Source organism: Ambystoma mexicanum, chromosome 14, assembly GCF_040938575.1.
Source record: "Ambystoma mexicanum isolate Mex_15411 chromosome 14, UKY_AmexF1_1, whole genome shotgun sequence".
Taxonomy (NCBI): Eukaryota; Metazoa; Chordata; class Amphibia; order Caudata; family Ambystomatidae; genus Ambystoma; species Ambystoma mexicanum.
Window position 1 is genome coordinate 671,045,625 of NC_090940.1, and position 22,812 is coordinate 671,068,436.

At 45.8% G+C, this 22,812-nt stretch overlaps 1 protein-coding gene across 4 annotated transcripts in view; it reads left to right on the forward strand.

The window, feature by feature from the left end:
• The window catches only part of PPP2R5E (protein phosphatase 2 regulatory subunit B'epsilon), an 890,208-nt gene that overhangs the window by 827,376 nt on the left and 40,020 nt on the right, over positions 1-22,812 (forward strand). For all 4 annotated transcript variants that reach the window (XM_069638241.1, XM_069638243.1, XM_069638244.1 and 1 more), the window contains exon 13: positions 13,923-14,024. In XM_069638241.1, the coding sequence (XP_069494342.1) occupies positions 13,923-14,024 (102 nt within the window). The remainder of the gene's footprint in view (positions 1-13,922; positions 14,025-22,812) is intronic.

Sequence of the window (22,812 nt, forward strand, 5' to 3'; positions counted from 1 at the left end):
GCTCCGTTGTCCTGTGCGGCAACAAAACTGTGCCGGTTTCGTCGATTGGGACGTCTTTTTGCTCTACACGACTACAAAGCGTTCCCTGCTCTTCTGAACCTGCCAGCTGCTGAAACTATCGTGGAGAAGCCTGGGTCTGCTTGCTTCGGGGACCGGTGAGTAGTATATCTAGGATCTGGTCGCCCTCCTGCAGTATCCCATTGCTTTTCCCTGCTGTGTAAAAACAGCACCCTTTTGCCGCGCTCGCGCTCTGCTTCTGCCCGCTGTGGAGGCTGCGCTTGAGTTGCGGAACCTGTTCTCCTTCTGCTGTGCACTAACCCGAACTGCCTGACTTCCTCCGAAGAGCTTCCCCTTTTGCCCGTTGGCACCGGCGTGGCAGGTACTTTGAGCACAAGGCTCCACTCTTCGCAGGGCTCGGACTTCCATCTAGTTAGGTGCCTATGAAGGCGAACTGAGTCGAAAGCATTATCGCACTGCCTGTTTTCCTTCCCTGGCAGGTGGACTACATATTTCGTGCTTTAAACGCTTGCGACTGTGTATTTGTATATATATTGTGTTGATATGGTATGTGTTGGTTTAATATTGTGATATTGTGATTTTCTCGCTACGGTCATTATTTTAAAGGCCTTAAAATAAATGTGTATCTATTTTTGATATAACAACTGTTTGGAGTAGTTTATAAGCGCTCTTGCTTTGTGTGCTCATTGCGAGCTTTCAGTCACCCTCACCCATCTTGAGACCTAGTCTTGACCGCCGCAATCGCTACCTTGATTGGTCTGGCTTGTCCAGAGGTTACCCTGTTCCAAGTAATTAGGTTGGCCTTCTGAACTTCTGCGCCACCAGGACAGAGTTCAGAAATCCGTCTTAACAGTTGGTCTCCGTCGGAGTCCAGACTCCATATCAATCTGTTGGAGCTGAGGGCCGTCAGGAAAGAGTGTCCTGATCCTGACGGACAACACGGTGGCCATGCACTACCTTAACAAAAAGGGGGGGGCAGGGTCACTTCCTCTGTGCTGGGAGGCGATGCAGCTAGAGTTCTGGCCCATCCAGCAGGAAGTTTCGATCTTGGCTGTTCATATGGCCGGAGACGACAACGAGACGGCGGACGCTCTGAGCAGGCAGAGCACGATCTCTCACGAGTGGGAGCTGGCTCAGGAGATTCTCCTGGAGATCTTTGCCCTTTGGGGGACCCCTCAAGTGGATCTCTTCGCCTCCAGTGTCAACCGGAATTGCGAAAGGTTCTGCTCGTGGAATTTCCTCCAAAAGGAGCCTTAGGAGACGCGTTCGTGGTGGAGTGGTCATTCCCACTGCTGTATGCGTTTCCTCCAGTCCCCGTCATCCCACAAGTACTGCAGAGGTTACGGAGGTTCGGTTCCCGGATGATCCTCATTGCTCCGGCGTGGGCCCGGAGGACGTGGTACCCGGACCTTCTCGACTTGTCCATCTGCCCTCCACGCCGTCTTCCCTACCGAGACGATCTGCTCTCACGGGAGGGGGTCAGGTTCTCCATCCAGAGGTCAGATCCCTCAACCTTCACGCTTAGCTTCTGAAAGGTTGAGGTATAAGGATTGGGACCTCCCTGAAGACGTGTTGGAGGTGTTGCTCTCGGCCAGACGGCCGGCAACAAAGTCTCTGTACCGTTGCCGTTGGCGTAAATTCTGCAACTGGTGCAGAGTTAAGAATGTGGATCCTTTTGAATGTGACATTCCCATGGTTCTGTCTTTTTTGCTTTCTTTGGCCCACAGGGGCTTGCACGTGGGTGCCATTAAAGGTTACCTGGCGGCGCTGTCCATATTTAAGTGCTTGTCTGAAGAATATTCCTATTTTAAGATTCCTTTAATTTCTCAGTTTTTGAAAGGGCTCACTAATGTGTTCCCTCCGTCACCTTTTCTGGTGCCCGGTTGGGATTTGAACCTTGTTCTTAAGTTACTTATGGGTGCTCCGTTTGAGCCTTTGCATTCTTGCCCTTTGAGACTGTTTGTTTTTGGTTGCGGTTACTTCCGCTCGCAGAGTGAGTGAGTTACAGGCACTTTCAGTTAAGCCATCCTTCACTGTGTTTCATAAGGACAGGGTTGTCTTTCGAGTTCGTCCTTCCTTTCTTCCGAAGGTGCTTTCGAAATTTCATTTGGGCCAGAAGGTTGTTCTTCCGGCATTCTATCCTCCTCCGCATCCTGGTAAGGAAGAGGAGAGGCTCCATAGGCTTGATCCTAGGAGAGCGTTGAACTTTTATATTTCACGCATGTCCCGGGTCAGAGTGGACGATCAACTCTTCATTGGTTACGCTGGAAATCGTTTGGGACAAGCTGTGACGAAACAGACTGTCTCGTTGGATTATTTTGGCTATCTCCGAGTGTTACCGCTTGGCGGGTAAGGACCCACCGGCTGGCTTGCGGGCCCATTCTACCAGGGGTATGGCTGCATCTACTGCCCTACAGAGGGGTGTTCCTATTTGTAACATCTGTGATGCAGCCACCTGGGCTTCTGTACATACTTTTGTACGTCACTACTCCCTCGTTCCATCCGAGGACAGGATCTGGCCTTTGGCAAGGCAGTCCTTTATTCCGCAATTTGATTGGACATGCTAAATTTGTGTTCTAAATTCTTTTCCCACCTCCTTGCTTTGGTACTGCTTTGGGAGTCTGTCAAAGATATGGAATACGTCAGAGGACCCAATCTCCTCGAAGAACAAGTTACTCTCTTACCTGGTAAGTTCTTTCGATGGGATGGTCCGACGACGTATTCCATATCGCTCCCTCCCTACCTTCCCCGCTGCAGAATTTCTTATGCGATTGCAGCTTACGTTTCCGCAAGGCCTTGTGTGTCTGACTGGCAGAATACTGGTGGCACACGTTCTGGGAGAAAAAACTACAACTGAGGCTACGGTCGTCGTGCATCCTACTTATCACATCGGGTGACGTCAGCCGTCGGAGGAGGTCCTCGGGGACGGGGCATTGACGTCATCGACGCAGGACGCAGACGCCGAAAATTTTCCAAAGCAGCACAGCTGTGGTGATTACCTGTCAAAGATATGGAATACGTTGTTGGACCATCCCATCGAAAGAACGTTACCAGGTAAGAGAGTAACTTGTTCTTCTCTGGGAAACAGTCGTTTATCCCAGATAATGTATTTAAACCTTTGGGAAGTCTAAAAAGACATCCCTGTGTCACTGCAATGAGGGTGCTGTTTAACACAGATGAAAAGGTGATGCCTATGGAGTTCTCTAAAACTCCATAATCAAAGAACTCATGAGTAAAACGCACATCAAAATACATGAGTCAGAAAAAAGGCTCACACTCTTTCCAGGTAAAAAAAAAATCAAGTCCTCCAAATCCAGCAAAGTTGCTGGGGGTCTCTAAGGTGAAGGGAATTAGCACATTTATGAGAATTCTCCCTAACGCTCATCCCCCCACACTAAGGGACAGGAGGATTAAATCCACCCCTGGATGAATCTCCTTACTCCATTCGATCAAACATTCTGGAGAGACAATCAGCATTTTGGTGATTACACCCTGACCTGTGTTCAATGGTAAAATCAAACCCCTGTAGGCTGATTGACCATTTTAACAATTTAGAATTGTCCCCTTCATCTGCATTAACCATCTCAAGGGTTGGTGGTCAGTCGGAATCACAAAAGTAGATCCATACAAGTATGGTCTAAATTTCTTCAGTGACCACACAATAGCAAAACATTCTCTTTCAAGGGTTGCCCACCTTGTTTCTGGTTCCTTCAGCTTTCTGCTGATGAAGCAGAATGGGTGCTCCCTACCTTTCTCATCCAGCTGACTCAGAACTGCACCTATACCTGTATTGGAAGCATCTGTTAGCACAATTAAGGTTTGCCTGTAGTCAGGAGCTCTTAAGGCTGGAGTTTGACAAAGGGATTTTTTAAGTCCTTCAAATGCCTTGGTTCACTCCTCATTCCACCTGACCTTTTAAGGAAATGTGGGTCAAGGGAAAAGCTATGGACCCATAGTTCGCTATGAAGTTCCTACCTATAATAACCAGTGAGACCGAAGAAGGCTCTCAGTTGGGTTTGAGTAGTAGGGGTGGCCCATTCTTGTACAGCTTGTACTTTGCTAGGCAATGGCCTTATTTCACCTCCTCCTACCCCATGTCCAAGGTAGACCACTTTGCTCTGACCAATTTGACATTTACTTGCCTTTGTCAGATGGGCCTGCTCCAGAGCCTGCAAAACATATCCTAAGTGGTCAACATGTTCTTTCCAAGTAGGGCTGAACACTGCTATGTCATCCACATATGCCATGCAGAAGTCCTCCATCCCATTCAGAACTTGATTAACCATCCTTTGGAATGTTGCAGGTGCATTATTTAATCCAAAAAGGCATTACCTTAAACTGGTAGAAGCCTGCTGGGGTTCAAAATGCAGTTTGTTTTCCCCTTGGCATGGTCTGTCAGGGCTATTTGCCAAAAGCCTGATGTTGGGTCAAATGTACTGAGGTAAGTGGCTGAAACAAGTGTGTCCAAAAGATCTGTCCTTGGAAAAGGATGGGCATCCGTCTTTGTGACTGCATTTAGAGCTCTATAGTCCACAAAGAATCTCAACTCCTTGGATCCTGCCTTTGGCACTGGCATAACTGGACTAGACCATGGGCTGATAGAGGGTTCCATTACCCCGGGATCAAGCATTATGTTGACCTCTTCCTTCATGTGGGTTCTGACATTATCTGACATCCTGTAACCTCTGCTTTTAACAGGTAAACAGTCACCAGTGGGAATATCATGTTGGCCCCAAGGGGTCAAGCCTGGTGATAGTGAAAACAGGGAGGCAAACTAATTTAACAGAAACTTGCACTCCTGTTGTTCCAGTGTCGATTAGAAGAGATCAACTCCTTTCATTTTCACATCTAAAGGTGGTCCCCTAAGGAGATCAGGTAGAGGTTCACACTCTTCCTCCTCTTGAGCTGATGCTAGAAGCAAAGGTCCCACTTCTGGTCCGGTGACATAAGCTTTTAGACAGTTGGTGTGAAAGACCCTGGGGGTCACCTTAGGATTGCCTAAGTCCACCAGATACTTGACCTCTACAGGTTTTCCCACAACCTTGAAGGGTACTATCCATTTGTCCTGTAAGGCCCTCTGCTTTGTAGGAACCATAACTAGAACGTGCTGGTCTTGAGTAAACTCAACCATGTTGGCCTTCTGGTCATGCCAATGCTTCACCAGAGCCTGTTCTGCTTTTAAGTTATCAGATGCTTCTGTCATCATGTGTCATTCTCCGGAGACCTAACACATAGTCAGTGACTCTCACTGGCTTGGGAGAAGGAGTTCAAAGGGACTAAATCCAACTCCCTCATGAGGGACTTCTCTATGAGCGAATAGAAGGCATGGCAGTAGACGGTCCCACTTTCTCCTAAGGGGTTCCTCTAACGCACCTATCATGCTCTTCATAGTACAGTTAAACCTCTCTATCAATCCATTTGTCTGTGGATGGTATGCAGTTGAGAACTTGTAAGTTACTCCACATGGCTTGCATGTAGTGGGACATAGTTTGATCCCCTGTCAGAGATGACTTCTTTAGGAAAACCTACCCTAGTAAAAATACCAAGTAGGGCCTTAGCAACAGCCTGAGCTGCAACAGTCCTAATGGGTATAGCTTCAGGATACCTAGTAGCATGGTCTACTACAACCAATATAAATCAATTGCCTGAAGAGGTTGGAGGGCATAAGGGACCAACAATGTCGATTCCAACCCTCTTAAAAGGGACTCCCACCACTGGGAGGGGCACTAAAGGTGCCACATTCTTGGCTCCACTCTTGCCAGATGTCTGCCAAGTGTGACAGCTCCTGCATAATTGATCTACATCAGACCCCAATTTAGGCCAGTAGAAATATAGAGAAATCCTCTCCTTGGTCTTCTTGAAGCTCAAGTGACCAGCCAAAGGAAATCTCTTGGGCTAACTGTAGGAACTGGTGTCTTGTCTCTAGATGCACTACAAGTCTTCTCTAGTCCCCTGGGATAGACTCAGTTGGCTCACTGTAGAAGAGGCCATCTTCCCAGTATAACCTATGCTTCCCTGGCTCTTGCCCGTCCAGCTGGGAAGCTGCCTGTTGGCGAAGACCCTCAAGAGTAGGACACTCTCTCTGGCCTCTGCTGAAGTCTGCCCTACAGGGGCCACCTTCTGCCAGTAAAGACTGCAGCTCGGGATGGTCTTTAGGATCCAGATCTCCAACAGGGGTAAGGTCGTCTTCCATCTCTGGATCTTCAGCAGCTGATTCAACCTTTCCTGGTTGTTCCTCACACTCAGCCACAGCTGGTGGAGCAGTGACCGGTATGACTGGGCAGTCATCTCGGGGATATCCTTCTTGGTAGCACAGGAGTGCTTTCTGGCTTTTTCCTGGAGACGTTGGGTTTCCCCTTTGTCTCATTCCTCTTTGTAATAGCAGTTAGTAGCTCCTGTGGGCTAGGTGTTATAGATTCTTCTGTAACATCTTCTGGAGAGCCATTTAAGGCACTCTCCATGGCCCTCCTTGTCTGCTCCTGTTTCCTTTTGCCGGGAGGCCTGTGGGTGCTTAAGTCATTCCCCAACAGGACTCTCTCAGCCCCCTCACTTTGCACACTAACGGGTATCTTGACAGTCATGTTGTTGCACTGGATGAGAGCTGGTAGTCTAGGAAGCCTTTGGACAGGGCCTTCAGCAAGCTTAGTGGGGCTTTTGGGTGCCTTAGCAACATCCTCAGCCTTGAAGAAAGATTCATCCACTACTGTAATGCTGGCCCCAGTGTCTCTAATGGCAGGGGTCTCCTGACCATTTACAAGTACTCTGTCCTTGTAATATTCTTTTGTGTTAGCTGGAATTGAATTATATACATCTTAATTCTGCTGTTCCCATAGACCCATGGACGCTAAAACACTGGCAGACTCCAATGGGGTCTTCAGCCAGTATCTGAAAGTTAACACTTGTCACGTGTACTTCTTCCTCTGGGGAGAAGGCTAAGGAGACAGTGTGGACCCCTGAAGGTTTACCCTTGCATCTGGTCTCTGCTGACCTCCCAGTGGTTTGGCACCAGAGGTTTCCCTAGCCTGATTTGGTTTCCTTTTTGGCTTACCCTTCTTATATTTGGGGCCCTCCTTTGAATTGGAGGTATTAGAATTCTCTTTGCCATCTTTCTTGTGATGTTTCCCATCATCCTTCTTCTGAGTTGCCCCAGAATCCTTGTAAGTGGCCCTTTTGGCAACCCACAAGTCAGCAGTCTTTGTTAACTTCTTGGGATCAATTTCCTTAGCCAAGCGCGATCTCAGCTAAGGAGAGCAGGCATTAAAAACAGATTCCATTAAAAATAGATTTCTTATTCCTTCAAAAGTGTTAACTCTGTAACCCTTTACCCAACCATCTAAGTTTTTCAGACATTCACACACCCAGGTAGCCCAAGGGGTATCATCATGCTTTTTGAGGGTCCTAAACCTCTTAAGGCACTGGGAAGGAGTTTTCCCAAATCTAGCTATCAAAGCTAGCTTCACATTTTCATACTATAATCTTTCACGTTTCCCCACCACCATTACAGCATCAGTTACAACCTGGGGGAGCCTAGACAAAATCTAGGGAATAGACTAATTCCCTGTGAAACCCTGAATCGCATAGTTATACTCAAAAGCAGCCAACCAATCCAAAATATCAAGTCTCACCTCATAGATTCTCGCAGCTTCTTTAGGCATGCAAGGTCTCTTAGGACTGGAAGACCTAGAAGACTCTGGGATATAACCATTTTCAAAAGACAATTTCTTCTTTTCAAGAGCATGATGCAGTTCCATTTCTCAGAGTCTGATTTCTTGATGTTTACTTTCAGTTTGCATTTGGATTCTTTTGAACTCTAACTCAAGTCTCATTTTTTCAAGAGACACATTCTGGACTCAGTACTGGACCTGGTAGTGTCCCTATGGCTACAGGTTGAAGGTCTAAAGCAAGTAGAGGTGCAGTGGGGCTCACATCCTGAGACTCCCCTGACTCTTATAACTCCTCAATAACATTAGAGTTGGACTCTGAATCATTATGATCCTCATCAACATCATCCACATTTGCTGAGGGGGTAGGGGTTATACAAACACGGCATATTTATGGCTAAATCGAACTCTTTCAACTCACGAATCACCAAGGCCAACTCTCAACCCAAAGAAATGTTCACCATCTTCCGTGACCGAATTACTCCACCACCCGCCCCCCCACCAGCCCAGATGAGATTGTCAAAGACAAAGCATGGTGCACCAGCATCCAGACGGCCCTACTCAACAAAATCAAACTCCTCCAATGAAAAAATACAAGCACATTCTAAGCCCAACCCACCGTCTCAGCCAAGCTCCTTCCCCAAACTGAATCTACCGTCTCATTCTGTGACATTACAGAAAAGGAAGTCTGTGATCTTCTCCTCCACCTCAAGCCAAGCACAGCAAAGCAGACATCTGTCTCCATCTATCATTAAAGACTGTGCCGACTCTCTAGCTCCTCCACTAACTGCATTAATTAATGGGTCCTTCTCAAAAATTATTGTCCCTTCCAGCCTAAAAGAAGCCTGACTACGCCCTCTTCTCTCGACCCATCATCGCCTACCAACTACCGACCCATCACCACCGTCCCCTTCCTTCTCAAAATTCTGGACAAAGCAGCCCACAACCAAATCCAGCACTTCCTAGAAACAAACACCATTCTGGGGAAAAGACAATCTGTTTTCCGTAAAGGCTGCAGCACAGAAACCGCACTACTGGACCTCAAAAACCAAATCACCTCAATCATGGATAAGGGCAAACCTGCACTCCTACTCCTCTCGGCCGCCTTCGATCTTGTAGATCACAAAACCCTTACTACACAACTCCCCCAGGCAGCCCACTTCTCTAACAACGCCTCCTCTTGGATTACATCCTTCCTTGAGGGCAGAGCAATGAAGGTCTTCTCAGATCAAGCAAATGCAGACCCCTCCACCATCCACTGCAGAGTCCGACAAGGCTCCTGCACCGCCCCCACCCTCTACAACCTATTTACTAAACCCCTTTTTGATAAACTTGACTCCTTCGGCATAGCTTATACAAACTATGCTGATGACACACAGGTACCTCTGCCCCTTACAGGCACATATGACAAGGACGCTGCAGCCCTTACAAGGACCTACTCCTCATCCAAGCCTGGGTGGCAGCTAATGGTCTGTGCCTGAATGGGAATAAAACGGAAATCATCATCATCATCATCATGGGACCAAAAGAAACACTAGACAATCTCAACCAACAATACCACAACTTTTCCATTGATAAAACCTCCATCCCTGTCTCCTCCTCAGTAAAAACATTAGGGGTCTACCTGTACTCCACTCTATCCTTGACAAGGTAAGTTGGCGCTATCGCCTCTGCATCGGCTAATACAACCAAACTCCTAACCGCAGTCGCACCATTCTTATCCAACCAAAACTGTATCCATAGCTAGAGCAACAATAGGGGCCAGACTAGATTACTGCAACGTCCTCCTAGCAGGTAACCACATCAAAAACCTCAACCATCTCCAAACTGTCCAAAACAACGCTCTTAGAGCAGCCCTCAGAATCCCCAAAAGGGACATCTCACAGGCCAATAGAGATGCCCACTGGCTTCCCATTAGAGAAAGGATCACATTCAAGACACTCACTCTGATGCATAAATACCTTAACCTCTCAGCTCCAACATCTCTCAGAAACCATCATTAGAGATGCATCAACTCGCCCGAAAAGAACTAAGCACACCAATAAACTGCGCATCCCTCACATCCACAGAGCAAAAGCAGGAGGTATTGGCTCCCGAACACACTCAGAGCAGAGACCTCACTCCCAGCATTCCGCAAATCTCTCATAACCAGCCTATTCATCTAACACTGCCCGCTCACCCCAGAAACCATATCTGTACCATGTAAAACTGTACTATAACATTGAAATATGCATGTATATTGCAACTAAGCTGAAATGTCTGTAACAGCGCCACAATGCCCCCGGGCTAATGTGCACTCTATAAATACTAAATAAATAAATACCTCCGTCTTTTATGATTCAACAATTTCTCAATCAATTTATTTTTCTTGCCTTTAACAGAGAGAGACCTGTCCTTACATATCTTTCAGTTGATCTACTGTTGGAATGATCAGGGCCTCCTGTTTGAGCTTATCCGTATTTGGCATTATAAAACAATTGCTTTTCTAGTGGTGCTTAGCCTTGTGAAGGTTATTTGAACAAAAGTAAGAGCAGCACTCTCAATGTAACCACTATACTTTGTCCTCACCACTTCCCACCAGTCTGAGGCAAAATTGCATGCAGTACCCTATGGAACCACCACACACAATTAGGACTACAAGTGCAAGTCAAACCACCCTTTGGTATAAGTCTGTACCACACCGTTTTTGGTAGCGAGCTGAGCAGCCAGGCTTATCTCAAGAGTGAATGTGAGCAGTGCAAGAAGTTACACAGAGGTCTTTCAATCACAGTGGTTCAAGTAGACACTTATACTCAAGGTTTCTTGGTAAAACACTTATTAATGTATTACACAATCATTTAGAAAACATTTCACTAGAAGGAGGCAACTTAATATTATAAACCAATACACTTCAATACAAAACTCTAAGATTTTGAGACAGTTTGAGCTCCCCTGAAGTAGGAGCAAAATAGCAGTTCAGTTACTTAGAAGTGAGCAAAAAGGACAAGGTAAATAGATTAGATCACATATACTTTTTAGACAGTGCAAATAGTTTGTTCACCAGAAGAGTTCAAGTCAAGTCAATATGCCAAGGCCAAAGTCAGTGGGCTAGTGTTCTGGATAGGAAAGACCAGTTCTGGTATCAAACGGGAAAGTCTTTGCAAAAGTTCTCAGAAGTAGTTTAGGTGAAAAAAGGATCATATGTTGGGTCACAAGGTGGTTAGGCCTGCAAGTTGGGAAAGTTTCACAAACTTTCACTGCGAGAGTGACTTTCGCTCAATCGGGTTGACACAGTACCTTAGTGTGAAGAAACAAATGCAGCTGAAGTTGTTGGTTCCTCGCAGTTCCTGCAGATCTCACTGCATTCCTGGGCCTCAGTTGGGGGGACAAGAGGGAGGACGTCAGGGGACTCCTGCACTGCACGGGATCGTCAAAAAAGCAAACAAGATGGAGTCACTTCGTGTCCAGTAGCTGTAGATTCAAGCACACAAGCTGGTGTCCCTCTCCCTGGTTAATCCTAACCAGCCTTGAGAATGTTATCCAGGTGGCTTACGAGTTGATTGGTCCCACCAACTCAAAGGAAGAAGTCGTCCTTGAAGGGGCTTCCCTGTCAAGATGAACTTGGCAATTCGGACCTGCAGCAGGGCTTCACCGGGCAAACCAACGGTCCGGGAGTTGCAGCAGCCGTCCTCTTGCAGCTCTTCTTCGGTTCTTTCGTTCCAATGGTCGACTCTGCTTTCCAGTCCAAGAGACTCGCCTTTTAAACCGTTCTCTCCCTTTCATTCCAGCCTAGCTGTCACTCACCCAGCACGGTGGCTGTCCTTGCCCGACAGTCAGCCAGCCAATCACTCCAGAGTGCATTTGGGTCTCCTAGGAGACTAAGCACAGGGAGTTTCGGGCACCTCCCTCACTTCCTGCCCACCCCAGACACTCGGGCGCCAGAGGCGGTCTTCACTCCTGCAGCCCACCAAAGGCACACGAACAAAGGGACCAAACCTTGTTTGGCACGCAGAGACAAACAGTAGAAGGACCGGTTTAAATAAAGGGGCTTAAGGCGCCATCTTGAAAAACATTACTCCCGTGATTTTTAGCTACCGGTGTTCGCAGTCAGGAAAAATCATGTTAGTTTGTTGTAAAACCACTGCCACCAGCCTTTTCAATAGGAAAGATTAGCATTTGACTGCTCCATGAGTATTTAGACACTGGGGATACTATGTAACCCCTCCAGCACTCCATTGTAAGATGTATGTGCTGGGTCTATGAATTTAGAAAGACTAGTAAAGTCAATTTCACTTTACATTCTCTGGGAAACAGTAGTTTATCCCAGAGAAGGTATTTAAACCTTTGGGAAGTGTAAAAGACACCCCTGTGTCACTGCACTGAGGGTGCTGTGTAACACACATGATAAGATGATGCCTATGGATTTCTCTAAAACTCCATAATCAAAGAACACAAGTGTAAAACACATATCAAAACAAATGAAAGAGTGGGGGAAAAAGTCTCACTCTTTCCAGGTAAATAAATCAAGTCCTCAAACATCCAGCAAAGTTGGTGGGTGTCTCTAAGGTGAAGGGAATTAGCATATTCATGAGAATTCTCCTTAACGGCCATTTTGACAAAATGGGCACCCATGGGTGCTTTACTGCAGCAGCAATTACAGCCCGCGGTAGAAACCCACAAGGGTAGGAAAACATAAACCACTGCCACCAGCCATTAATCGTGGAAAGGGCAATATAAAAATGTTACATGAGAAACTAGAGAAAGGGGATACTAAGTATCCCTCCAGCACCCTACTGTAAGATGGTGTGTGCTGGGTCTAGAAAGTAACAAAATGTAAGTAAAGTCAGTTTCACTTTACTGCTCTTGGAAATAGTAGTTTCACCAAGAGAAGGTATTTCCTTAGGGAAAGATTTCCTTTGGGAAATCTAAGAGACTTCCCTTTGCCACTGCACTGAAGGTGCTGTTTCTCACAATGTAAAGATGATGCCTATGGAGTTTGTCAGACTCTAAAGTCAAAAGAAACACAGGAAAACACACAAGATTAAAAGTACAAAGTCCTAAAGTTCAGCAAAAGAGCTTGTGGTCTCTAAGGTTCTCCATAACACTGGAGAGCAATAGGGGTGACCTGTACCCAGTAATTTTTATATCCTGGGGGCAGAGTGCTGCAAGGTGAGCAGTAGGGTTCAGCAGCTTCCACGTAGGGTACGGTACAAAACAGAGTAAAGCAACATGGAAACGAAACGCTACCCTCCACGTGAAATTTCAGTGGCGACGGAATCATAATGCTGATTTTCGTGAAATGCGCAGAAGCAGATTCCAGTGTAAATTCTGCACTTTTCGCTTCACAAGCTGAAATTTCACCCACTTCTATCTGTCACAAGGCTCAGTTCCATGCGCTCAGACACTGGCATGGACTGTGACCTAAACATGAATAAGAGATGATCAAAAGCTCAGAAAGGGTCCCCCCTCAATTTATCTCTCTCAGAGGAAGGGGCACCTACTCAAACAGGGGGTTTAACCAAAATCTGGAAAAAGAGGTAGTTAACCCAGCTCTAAGCAAGCACCAAGTCCCTGTAACAAATATTTTTAGTTCAGGACAATATATCCTGAGTTCACACTAAGCAAATCCTTTCTCCAAACATAAATAAGACAGCAAACAATAACATCCCAACCAGTGAATGCTTTTGCTCCTTGCACACCCGCAGGAACACAGGTAAGTGTTGTTCACACCACCCAATTCCAACATGGCAGACAGGGTATCTATCTCCTCTGGCCACAGGGGCTGGGGCATTGCCTGATCATTAATGCACATTGCATGGCACCTGCAGGGAAACACAAAAGCTGGCCATGCTTATGGTTTTAAAGTGAAACCATTGAGCCAGGACCAATCGCAATGCCTTAACGAAATGGGAAAATAGGCCTGCAAATTAGATCCCTCATTAATATAATGACTGCTGGCACCTGTATATGAAGATGTAGAAGCCAACTGGCTTGAGACGTGATTGGACAGCGTTCCTGAGCAAGAGTAGGGCTGTGGCAGAACCCCCACCAGAACTTGATTGTGGTTCAGCACCTTCAACAATAAGTGAAATCCATGCCATTTGTTAGTTTCTTTAATGTTCAACAGTTTTGATTCCCACTGTTTATTCACGTTTAAAATTGTCAACAGTTTTATCCAGTATTAGGGAGCACCCTGAAGAACATTTTGAATAAAGATATATTGTATTTTGAAATTTTATTTACTTTTATTTTTCTCCTTTATAGGGCTATTGTGGCGCTAGTCTACAATGTATTAAAGGCATTTATGGAAATGAACAGCACCCTGTTTGATGAGCTGACAGCAACATACAAGTCTGATCGTCAGCGGTAACTTTCTAAAGCTTCTTAGTTCACTGTGCAGAATGCTGAGCGAATATTTCTCCATTGACTTTACTTTGACTTTCCCTGCGGAAACGCGCACAATTCACTTCAAAAGCCACCCCTAATTTGTGTAATCAGCATAGCGAGTTTTGTGGATTTGCATTCTAAAGCAAGTGAATTCTGAAGCACTGTTGTATTTCCAAGTGTCAGACATTTTACTACCTGAGCTCATAAGACACCCATAATTCCCTGCCTTTAGAAAATGAATTGCTAATGTTAGTAATGTTTTAGTTCATGAATGGGTCTTAAGAAATAGCGTTCAGGCTAAGCAGCTTATTACGACATCGTTGATCTCCTTGACCACGACCGCCTTAAACCTTGGCTACAGTGAGTAACTGCTCAAACAACGCCACCAAATGGATGCAGTCCTTTTTAAGCACCAGGCGGTACTCTGTTGGGTCAACGCAGCATCTCCCAGCCCCTACTTCATGTAGGGTTCAACAGGGTGCATGCTTATCGCCAGCATTCTTTAATATATACATCAGACTTTGGGTGCGCAATTCACTAATTGCGCGGACGATACTCAGTTGCTGTTTGAACTGGGACATATAAGTCCGACGTCGACAGTTTTAACACAATATGCCAAGCTATCAAACAGTGAATATCATCTTACTGGATGTGCTTTAACAGTAACAAAATTGAGCTTTTGATATTTTGGTCATCCCAAGCGAGGTCAAAACTCTCTGCCACTTACTTGAATTTCATTATCGACAACTGATCAATTCCTGTCCTAAATAAAGTCAAAACACTGCGTGTTCTTGCAAGCCTCCCTGGGTGCAGAATGTTAGGTTAATTACATTTAAAAAAAACTCACTACTACCTTAAACTTCTTGGGAAAATGATTCCTTTCCTTTCAGAACAACACAGTGGTACGCTAGCATGTTCCATAATTCTACCTAGATTGGACTACTTCAACATGCATTTGGGTGGCGCCAACGAAAGTTGTACTTAAAAACGTAGTTATCCGTAATGATTCCATTCAAATTGCTAAAAATCTGCCCCCAAAAACACACATCGGACATGAAAGAATTGCACTGTTTCCTAGTAGCTGCTTGGGTCCAATTCAAAATCCTCCTCTTGACCCACACGTGTCCATGGCACTGTTCCCGCCTAACTCAGGAACAGACTGATTAGGCAAGAGCCTAAAATAGCACTGTGGTCAACTGATGCCAAGCTGCTTACATGCCCATGAATATACCATACCAATCGTAACTGTAGTTCTTTCTCGTTCTTGGCACCTACGGCATGGAATCTCTTGCCTCTGAGACTTGGGCATGAAAACTACTTGCTTTCGCTTTGAAAACCTTTTAACTCTTCTGTTTGAGTAAGTCTTGTACTCGCTGCTGGCTTTCCTCTTGATGTCCTGCAATGAATGTTTTGTCTGGAGTCTTTACATGCGCCGCCATGTCTGTGGGCTTTTGGCAAGTTGGAAATAAATACAAAATGAATCAATGCAAGTACACTGCCATTGAAAGTAGTGACATTGTTCTGTGAAAACAGTCACTCGTACCAACCACTGCAGTTCTGACCAGGTTTTCCAGTGCCACAGAGACCAGAAAGGGATTGGGGAAGGTAGAAATACCAGCATGTGATGCACCAGGGCAACAGGCCATGCCTTCAAGTGAGAGGGCAATGAACCGACTCTTGGGAGGAAAAATTAATCTAGCAAAAAAGATTAAAATACGCTGTTCGTCAGATAAAATGAGGCTTTTTCATATAGTACTTAATGCCATATTCCTTCTGCTTCGAAGCACTTTAACAATGGCGTTATTACCCGACTTAAGGGTACTCAGTTATCGCCTTTGGACGGATGAGGGATGTCGGCCCTACCAGAGATTCCAAATTGGTAGTACCACTTTGCCCGATGTTTAAAGACAATGTTTAACCCTTGAGTTATGCATCTGCAAGATGGATGAAGATGCATGGATGAATGAACGCCACTGATGAATCGCCTCAAAGCTTTTCAGCAGAACACGTGACTGTGGCCTGAAGAAGCACATATGAAAGCAATCGGTTCTGCCAAACGTGCCTTCGCGCCCACCACAGGATCAAGCCATTCTGTAGAGACGCTCCTCAGAATCAAAGCAGACGTAGCCGCTTGATCACTTATAAACCCTCCTGAGACCTCACTGTTGGGGAAACATTTTCTATTTTGCATCTTTTTCTACATTGATTTCAATAGTACACACTTCTTTTAGCTAATTTTTATACCAGCCCTGACTTTTTGAAAGGAAGTGAAGTCTTCAGCTGAACTCCCCAGGGCTTTTGCTCACTGGTTATGGGGAAACTGATCAGTCCTTCAGACGGTCAGTACTGGGAAACTAGATTTCTCTTTGTATTCTTGTATGTTGGATTTTGCACAGAACACCTTACAGTGCAGTGCACTGGGGATACTTGGTATCCTCATAACTTTGCATCTTTTTTTTTTGGTCACTTTTTATATGTGCCTAAGATAAAGCTGGTGGCAGCAGGAACATTTTTACAGTTTTTACTTAATTTTACTCATGCACTTACAATATACCATCTGTGTTTACAATGTGTTAGCTTACACTGATTGTGCCTTATAACCACCCTGCACCTTTGCCAGCAATCTATTCTCGACTGTGTTTGTGCTTACGCTACTCAATTCTACAGTGTACCCAACACTAATAAGACCTAGAGTCGACCTTGCACCCTGTAACTTACCAAGCGTCGTCTAGGTAGGTCAGTTGTTGGTATCTGCCTTTACTGGGCCTACCATTTGGTAACTCTATGATCAGCAACGCTATGCTCTATTCGCAACATAATCAGAACTAACACAGCACCCTACGCTTGCCCTAGCACGTCCGGTCTTGCTGACTTAACTGCGTGATAGCCGGTTCCTAGGATACATTTAAATATGCTCATACCCCCTATCACATGCCATTTCTCTCGCAGCCTCGGATTTCGATAACTGCCTAACAGCCTCTTGTTAGGCGGCATTGCATGCAGTACCCTCTGGGACCACTACATACAATTAGGACTACAGGTGTAAGCAAAACCAACCTTTGGTATAAGTCTGTACTACACAGTTTGTGGTAGCGAGCTGAGAAGCCAGGCTTATCTCAAGAGGGAATGTGAGCAGTACAAGGATGTTAAACAGAGGTCTTATAATCACAGTGGTTCAAGTAGACACTTACATTCAAGGTTTCTTGGTAAAACACTTACTAATTTATTACACAGTAATTTAGAAAACATTCACTAGAAGGAGACAAGTTAATATCATACACAAATACACTTCAATACCAAACCAATAGGTTTCTGAGTAAATTAGGCTCCCCTGAAATAGGAGCAAAATGGCACTTCAGTTACTTTGAATGGGAGTAAAAAGGCACAAGTTAATAAAATAGATCACACATACTTTCTTAGGCAGTACAAATAGTTTCAGTTCACTAGAGGACTCGATTCAGTTCAATAGGCCTAGGCCAAAGTCAATGGGCTAGTGTCTTGGATAGGAAAGAGCAGTTCTTGTAGTAAATGGTAGTCTTTGCCAAAGTTCTCAGAAGTAGTTAGTACAAAAAAGAATTGTATATTGGGTCACAAGCTGATTAGGCCTGCAAGTTGGGAAAGTTTCACGAACTTTCACTGCGCAAGGTAAGTTCTTTCAATCGGGTTGGCACAGTACCTTAATACGAAGAAAAGATGCAGCTGAAGACGTTGGTTCCTGGCAGTTCTTGTAGATCTCGCTGTTCCTGAGCCTCAGTCATGGGGACAACAGGTAGGATGTCGGGGGGGACTCCTGCACTGCACGTGGACTGTTCAAACAAGCTGGCAAAAAGGAAGATCTTCGGTTCGAGTAGCTGTCGTCAAGCACACAAGCTGGTGTCCTTCCCCTTGGTTAATCCTAACCAGCTCCAAGAATGGTATCCAGGTGGCTTACGAGTTGATGAGTCCCACCAACTGAAAGGAAAAAGTTGTCCTTGAAGGGGCTTCTCTGTCGAGATGAACTTGGCAATTCAGACTTGCAGCAGGGCTTCACCGAGCAAACCAACGGTCCAGGAGTTGCAGCAGCCGTCCTCTTCCAGCTCGTCTTCGGTTCTTTCGTTCCATTGGTCGACTCTGCTTTCCAGTCCAAGAGACTCGCCTTTTAAACAGTTTTCTCCCTTTCATTCCAGCCTAGCTGTCACTCACCCAGCAGGGTGCTGTCCTTGCCGGACAGTCAGCCAGCCAATCACGCCAGAGTGCATTTGGGTCTCCTAGGAGACTAAGCAGAGGGAGTTTCGGGCACCTGCCTCACTTCCTGCCCACCCCAGACACTCGGGCGCCAGAGGCGGTCTTCAGTCCTGAAGCCTGCCAAAGGCATACCAACAAAGGGACCAAACCTGGTTTGCCGCGCAGAGACAAACTCTAGAAGGACCTTTCCAAAATGAAATGGCGAAAAAAGACCGGGACCTCTTTAAACAAAGAGGCTTAAGGTGCCATCTTGAAAAACTTGGCTCCCGCGATTTTTAGCTACCGGTGTTTGCGGTCAGGAAAAATCCTGGTAGTTCGTTGTAAAACCACTGCCACCAGCCATTTCAATAGGAAAGGGCAGCATTTGACTGCTACATGAGTTTCTAGACACAGGGGATAGTAGGTAACCCCTCCAGCACTCTATAGGAAGATTGTGTGTGCTGGGTCTAGGAATTTAAAAAGACTAGTAAAGTCAATTTAACCTTGCCTTCTCTGCGAAATGGTAGTTTATCCCAGAGAAGGTATTTACACCTTTTGGCAGTCTCAGACATGCCTGTGTTACTGCACTGAGGGTGCTGCTTAACACACATGAAAAGATGATGCCTATGGAGTTATTTAAAACTCAATAATCAAAGAACACAAGAGTAAAACACACATCAAAATACATGAGTGGGGGGAAAAAAGGCTCCCACTCTTTCCAGGTAAAACAATCAAGTCCTCAAAATCCAGCAAAGTTGCTGGGGGTCTCTAGGTGAAGGGAATTAGCACATTTATGAGAACTCTCCCTAACACCTCTACGGCATATATCTTGAGAATACGCATTCAAGCGACTCGTCACTGCCCTCCGTCATGTACCGGATCCCTACAACGATTCTTGCCTTAACTTTAGTAATTTGCCCCCTTAGCTCATAGCCGCTAGCGGCATCTACCGCTATTTTCAAGGCTAACCCCTTAGCTCTCTCGAATTTAAACTTTACACATGCCAGAATGCGTAATCACCTTCTCACCAAATCTCTGCCTTTACCTGAGTCAGACCAGATCAAACCTACGTATTTCTTGCCATCACTGCTCCCCACTTTGTGTAATACCTCAACAGTGGGCCATATAGGCACTAACCAAACCTGCCTACTTACCCCTTCCCAATGGATTCGCAAATTCGCCTGCAAACCTACACCCAATCGGCCAGGTCCTATCAGCCACAGAAACCACAGGCTGGGCTCCAGGTTTAATAAAAACCCCCTTCCTCGCACATCCGTAAGGAGACTACCTAACGAGAACCTGCCAACTCTATTACAGATCAGAGCTAAACCTTATCTGGACCCCATTAGGCAATCTGCTCCTCAACCACAATCTCACCTTCCAGGCGGTCTAGATAAGAACCTGCCATTGATCAGAGGGGCACTCATCAATGCCAGATCTATGGTAGTCCATGCCACAGACAATGCTGACCTCATCTTGGCAAATCAGTTATACTTTCTAGCCATAGCTGAGGCCTGGCTCCACCCAGCAGCAGGACCCACCCTATCAATGGCTATTCCACATAATTACTCTATCCTTAGATTAGATTGGGAATCCTCGAGAGGAGGAGGCATTGCCTTTATTGTAAAACCCTACTGAAGCTAATGATCATACAACATCCACCGTTCCCATCTGGCAAGCTCCTTTCAGTAAAACTACCCCTGTCAGCATCCCGTACTATCACCATGCACCTCTGATACTGGCCACCCAGCCCTATCTCTGCATTGAGGAAGACATAACTGCCTTTCTCACCTCCAACACGAAACTGGGTTTGCAAATTATAATTCTCTGAGACTTTAACCTTGGTCTGAACCATCCGAACGATAACTCCTCCACCCTTGCCAACTCTATTTCGGAGGCAGGCCTTACCCACAGAATTGACTTGCCTACTCATATTAAAGGTGCACCATAGATTGGCTTGCTGGTCTACACTGCAAGACCTCTATTACTTCTATTGAACCCTGCACATGGACTGATCACCATCTGATCTCCTTCTCTATTCATGACAAGCCCCCTCTCAACTCGACAACCCAATTGGCCCTACCAGCTTTAACCAGAAGTAAGCGGAATATAACTTAAATTATTATATTACCACTTCTCCACACTCACTAACCCGTCAAATCTCAGCAAAAATCCACTATTGCTAGTAGAGCTCTACAACTTAATATTCGACCAAGCTATTGACAAAATTGCTCCACTAAAATTACGTAAAGCAAAACCTTGAGCTCACCTTAACTCTTGGTTTGCTCCTAAACTGAAAGCAACACAGAATGAAAAAAGGCTTGCAGAATCCCTGTGGAAAAACAACCCTTTGGATCAGAACAAGGACAAACTCACAAAAATAGCTGCCAGATACAAATCTGAGATCCTCCAAACTAACAGAGCTACCTTTAACGAGAGAATTACCAATGATAACTCGAGTACAAGGGAGCTCTTTACTATCCTAAGAGAACTTGAATCCCCCTACTCCCTATCTGACACTTGCATTCGAGACAAAACTTGGTGCACTAATATCCAAGAGTCGTTATGCAATAAAATATCACTGCTACAAGAAAAAATCAAAGCCAAAAAAGCCAGCCTTACACCTAATGACCCACAGCCACAAAAAAAGACCCCAAACAAACAGGCCAATCCTTTCAAATTGGCCCCAGTTTCCATCCACATAGTGGAGAAGATAACTTCACCTAAACTGTTGAGATGCCTAAGGGATTCTTGCCCAGCATCTATGATCAAAGGGGCAGCTAGGGATCTAGCGCCTTTTATCACTACTCTAATACCTCCTTTAACACATGCACAATCCCAACTAATCTCAGACGCCTGGGTTCGTCCCCTATTGAAGAAACCAAACCTAGACCCTAGCATTCCAACTAACTATAGACTGATAACTACAGTACCATTTCTCTTGAAAGTACTAGACAAGGCAGCATACCTCCAGATTCAAACCTACCTTGAATCCAACAATCTGCTAGGGCTCTGCCAATTGGGTTTCAGACTGAGACCCAGTGACGGAAACTGTGCTCATCGACCTGAAAAATCAAATGGATGAGCTTAAGGACAAAGGGGATCTAGCCATCATCCTCTTACTAGACTTGTCTGCTGCTTTCCATTTGGTGGATCATAAAGTGCTCTGTAACCACCTTACCTCAGTCAAACATTTCTCTAACGAAGCCACGGCATGGATCCACTCCTTTTTAGATAACCGCTCCATGAGTGTTCTCGCCTACGTCATCAGCAGAACCAGTAACCTGTGGAGTACCCCAGGGTTCATGCGTCTCCCCTACTATGTGTAACATTTTCACAAAGCCTCTATTTGATGACCTTGATCATCTGGGTGTCTCCTATACTAACTATGCGGATGACGCCCAGATTCTCATTCCCATCTCAGGTGACTACGGCACCGATATGTCCAGGATTAACGCAATCTATCTCTTCATACAAGCCTGAATAGCCACACATGGGCTCTGTCTTAATGACGATAAGACAGAGCTCTTGCTCATTGGATCCCCAGGCAAACTCAACAAACTTAGCCACCACTTTCAATCATTCAACATTGATGGTATCAACATCAATGTCTCTAAAGAAATTAAGACCCTAGGCTTTTACCTGGATTCAGCACTGAACCTGAATAAACAAGTTAATGTTTATTGATTTTATATAGCGCTTTACACCAAAGCGCTTTACAGAATAATAGGTACAGTAATGAATGAAGCATCATTTACAAACATGAAACAAACCATTGATACAGTATTTAGAACAATTTACACAGAGGAGGGAGGGAGAAGGAGGGAGGGGAAGGGTGGTGGGCACCCGGGTGACCTCCAACGCACTAAGTGGTTACAGTATCCAAATTGGTGTCATCGGGAGGAGGGGGGAAGGGTGTGGGGTAGCGAGGGGGGCAGGGGTGTGAGGGGGAGAGAGGTAGGGAAGGAGAGTCGGTGGGGGAGGGGGTTGGAGAAGAAGGGCTTTCAGGGAGGAGCAGAAAGATGGGTAGGTAGGGGTAGAGCGGATGGAGAGAGGTAGGGAGTTCCAATGGAGGGGGGCCAATAGTTGCAAGGAGAGGAATCGTGAGGAGGCACAAGGAGCTGGGGGTACAGTGAAAAGGTGGAGATCAGCGGAGAGCGTGGGAGAGAGTAAAATGAGAGGAGGGAGGAAAGATAGGGGGGGGATCATGGAGAGATTTCTAGACTAGGCAGAGGAATTGGAATTTCAATTGTGAGAGGAAGGGGAGCCAGCCGAGTTGAGAGAGTGAGGAAGAGATAGTCTCGAGGGCCAAGAGGACAAGAGTGCGGATAGAGGAGTGGTAGAAAGATTTTAAGGGAGTCAGGTGAGAGACAGGGAGTCCAAAGAGAAGAGAGGAGAGGTAGAAGAGACGGAAGAAAATAAGGGAGGAGTTTAGAAGCGTGAAAGGTGAGGGAGTGGCGGATCTTACGGATGTTGAAGAGGTGGTGCCGAGATGCACGAGAGGTTAGGGAGATGTGGTTGGAGATGGAGATAGTCAATATGGAGGCCAAGGTTGCGGGCGTGG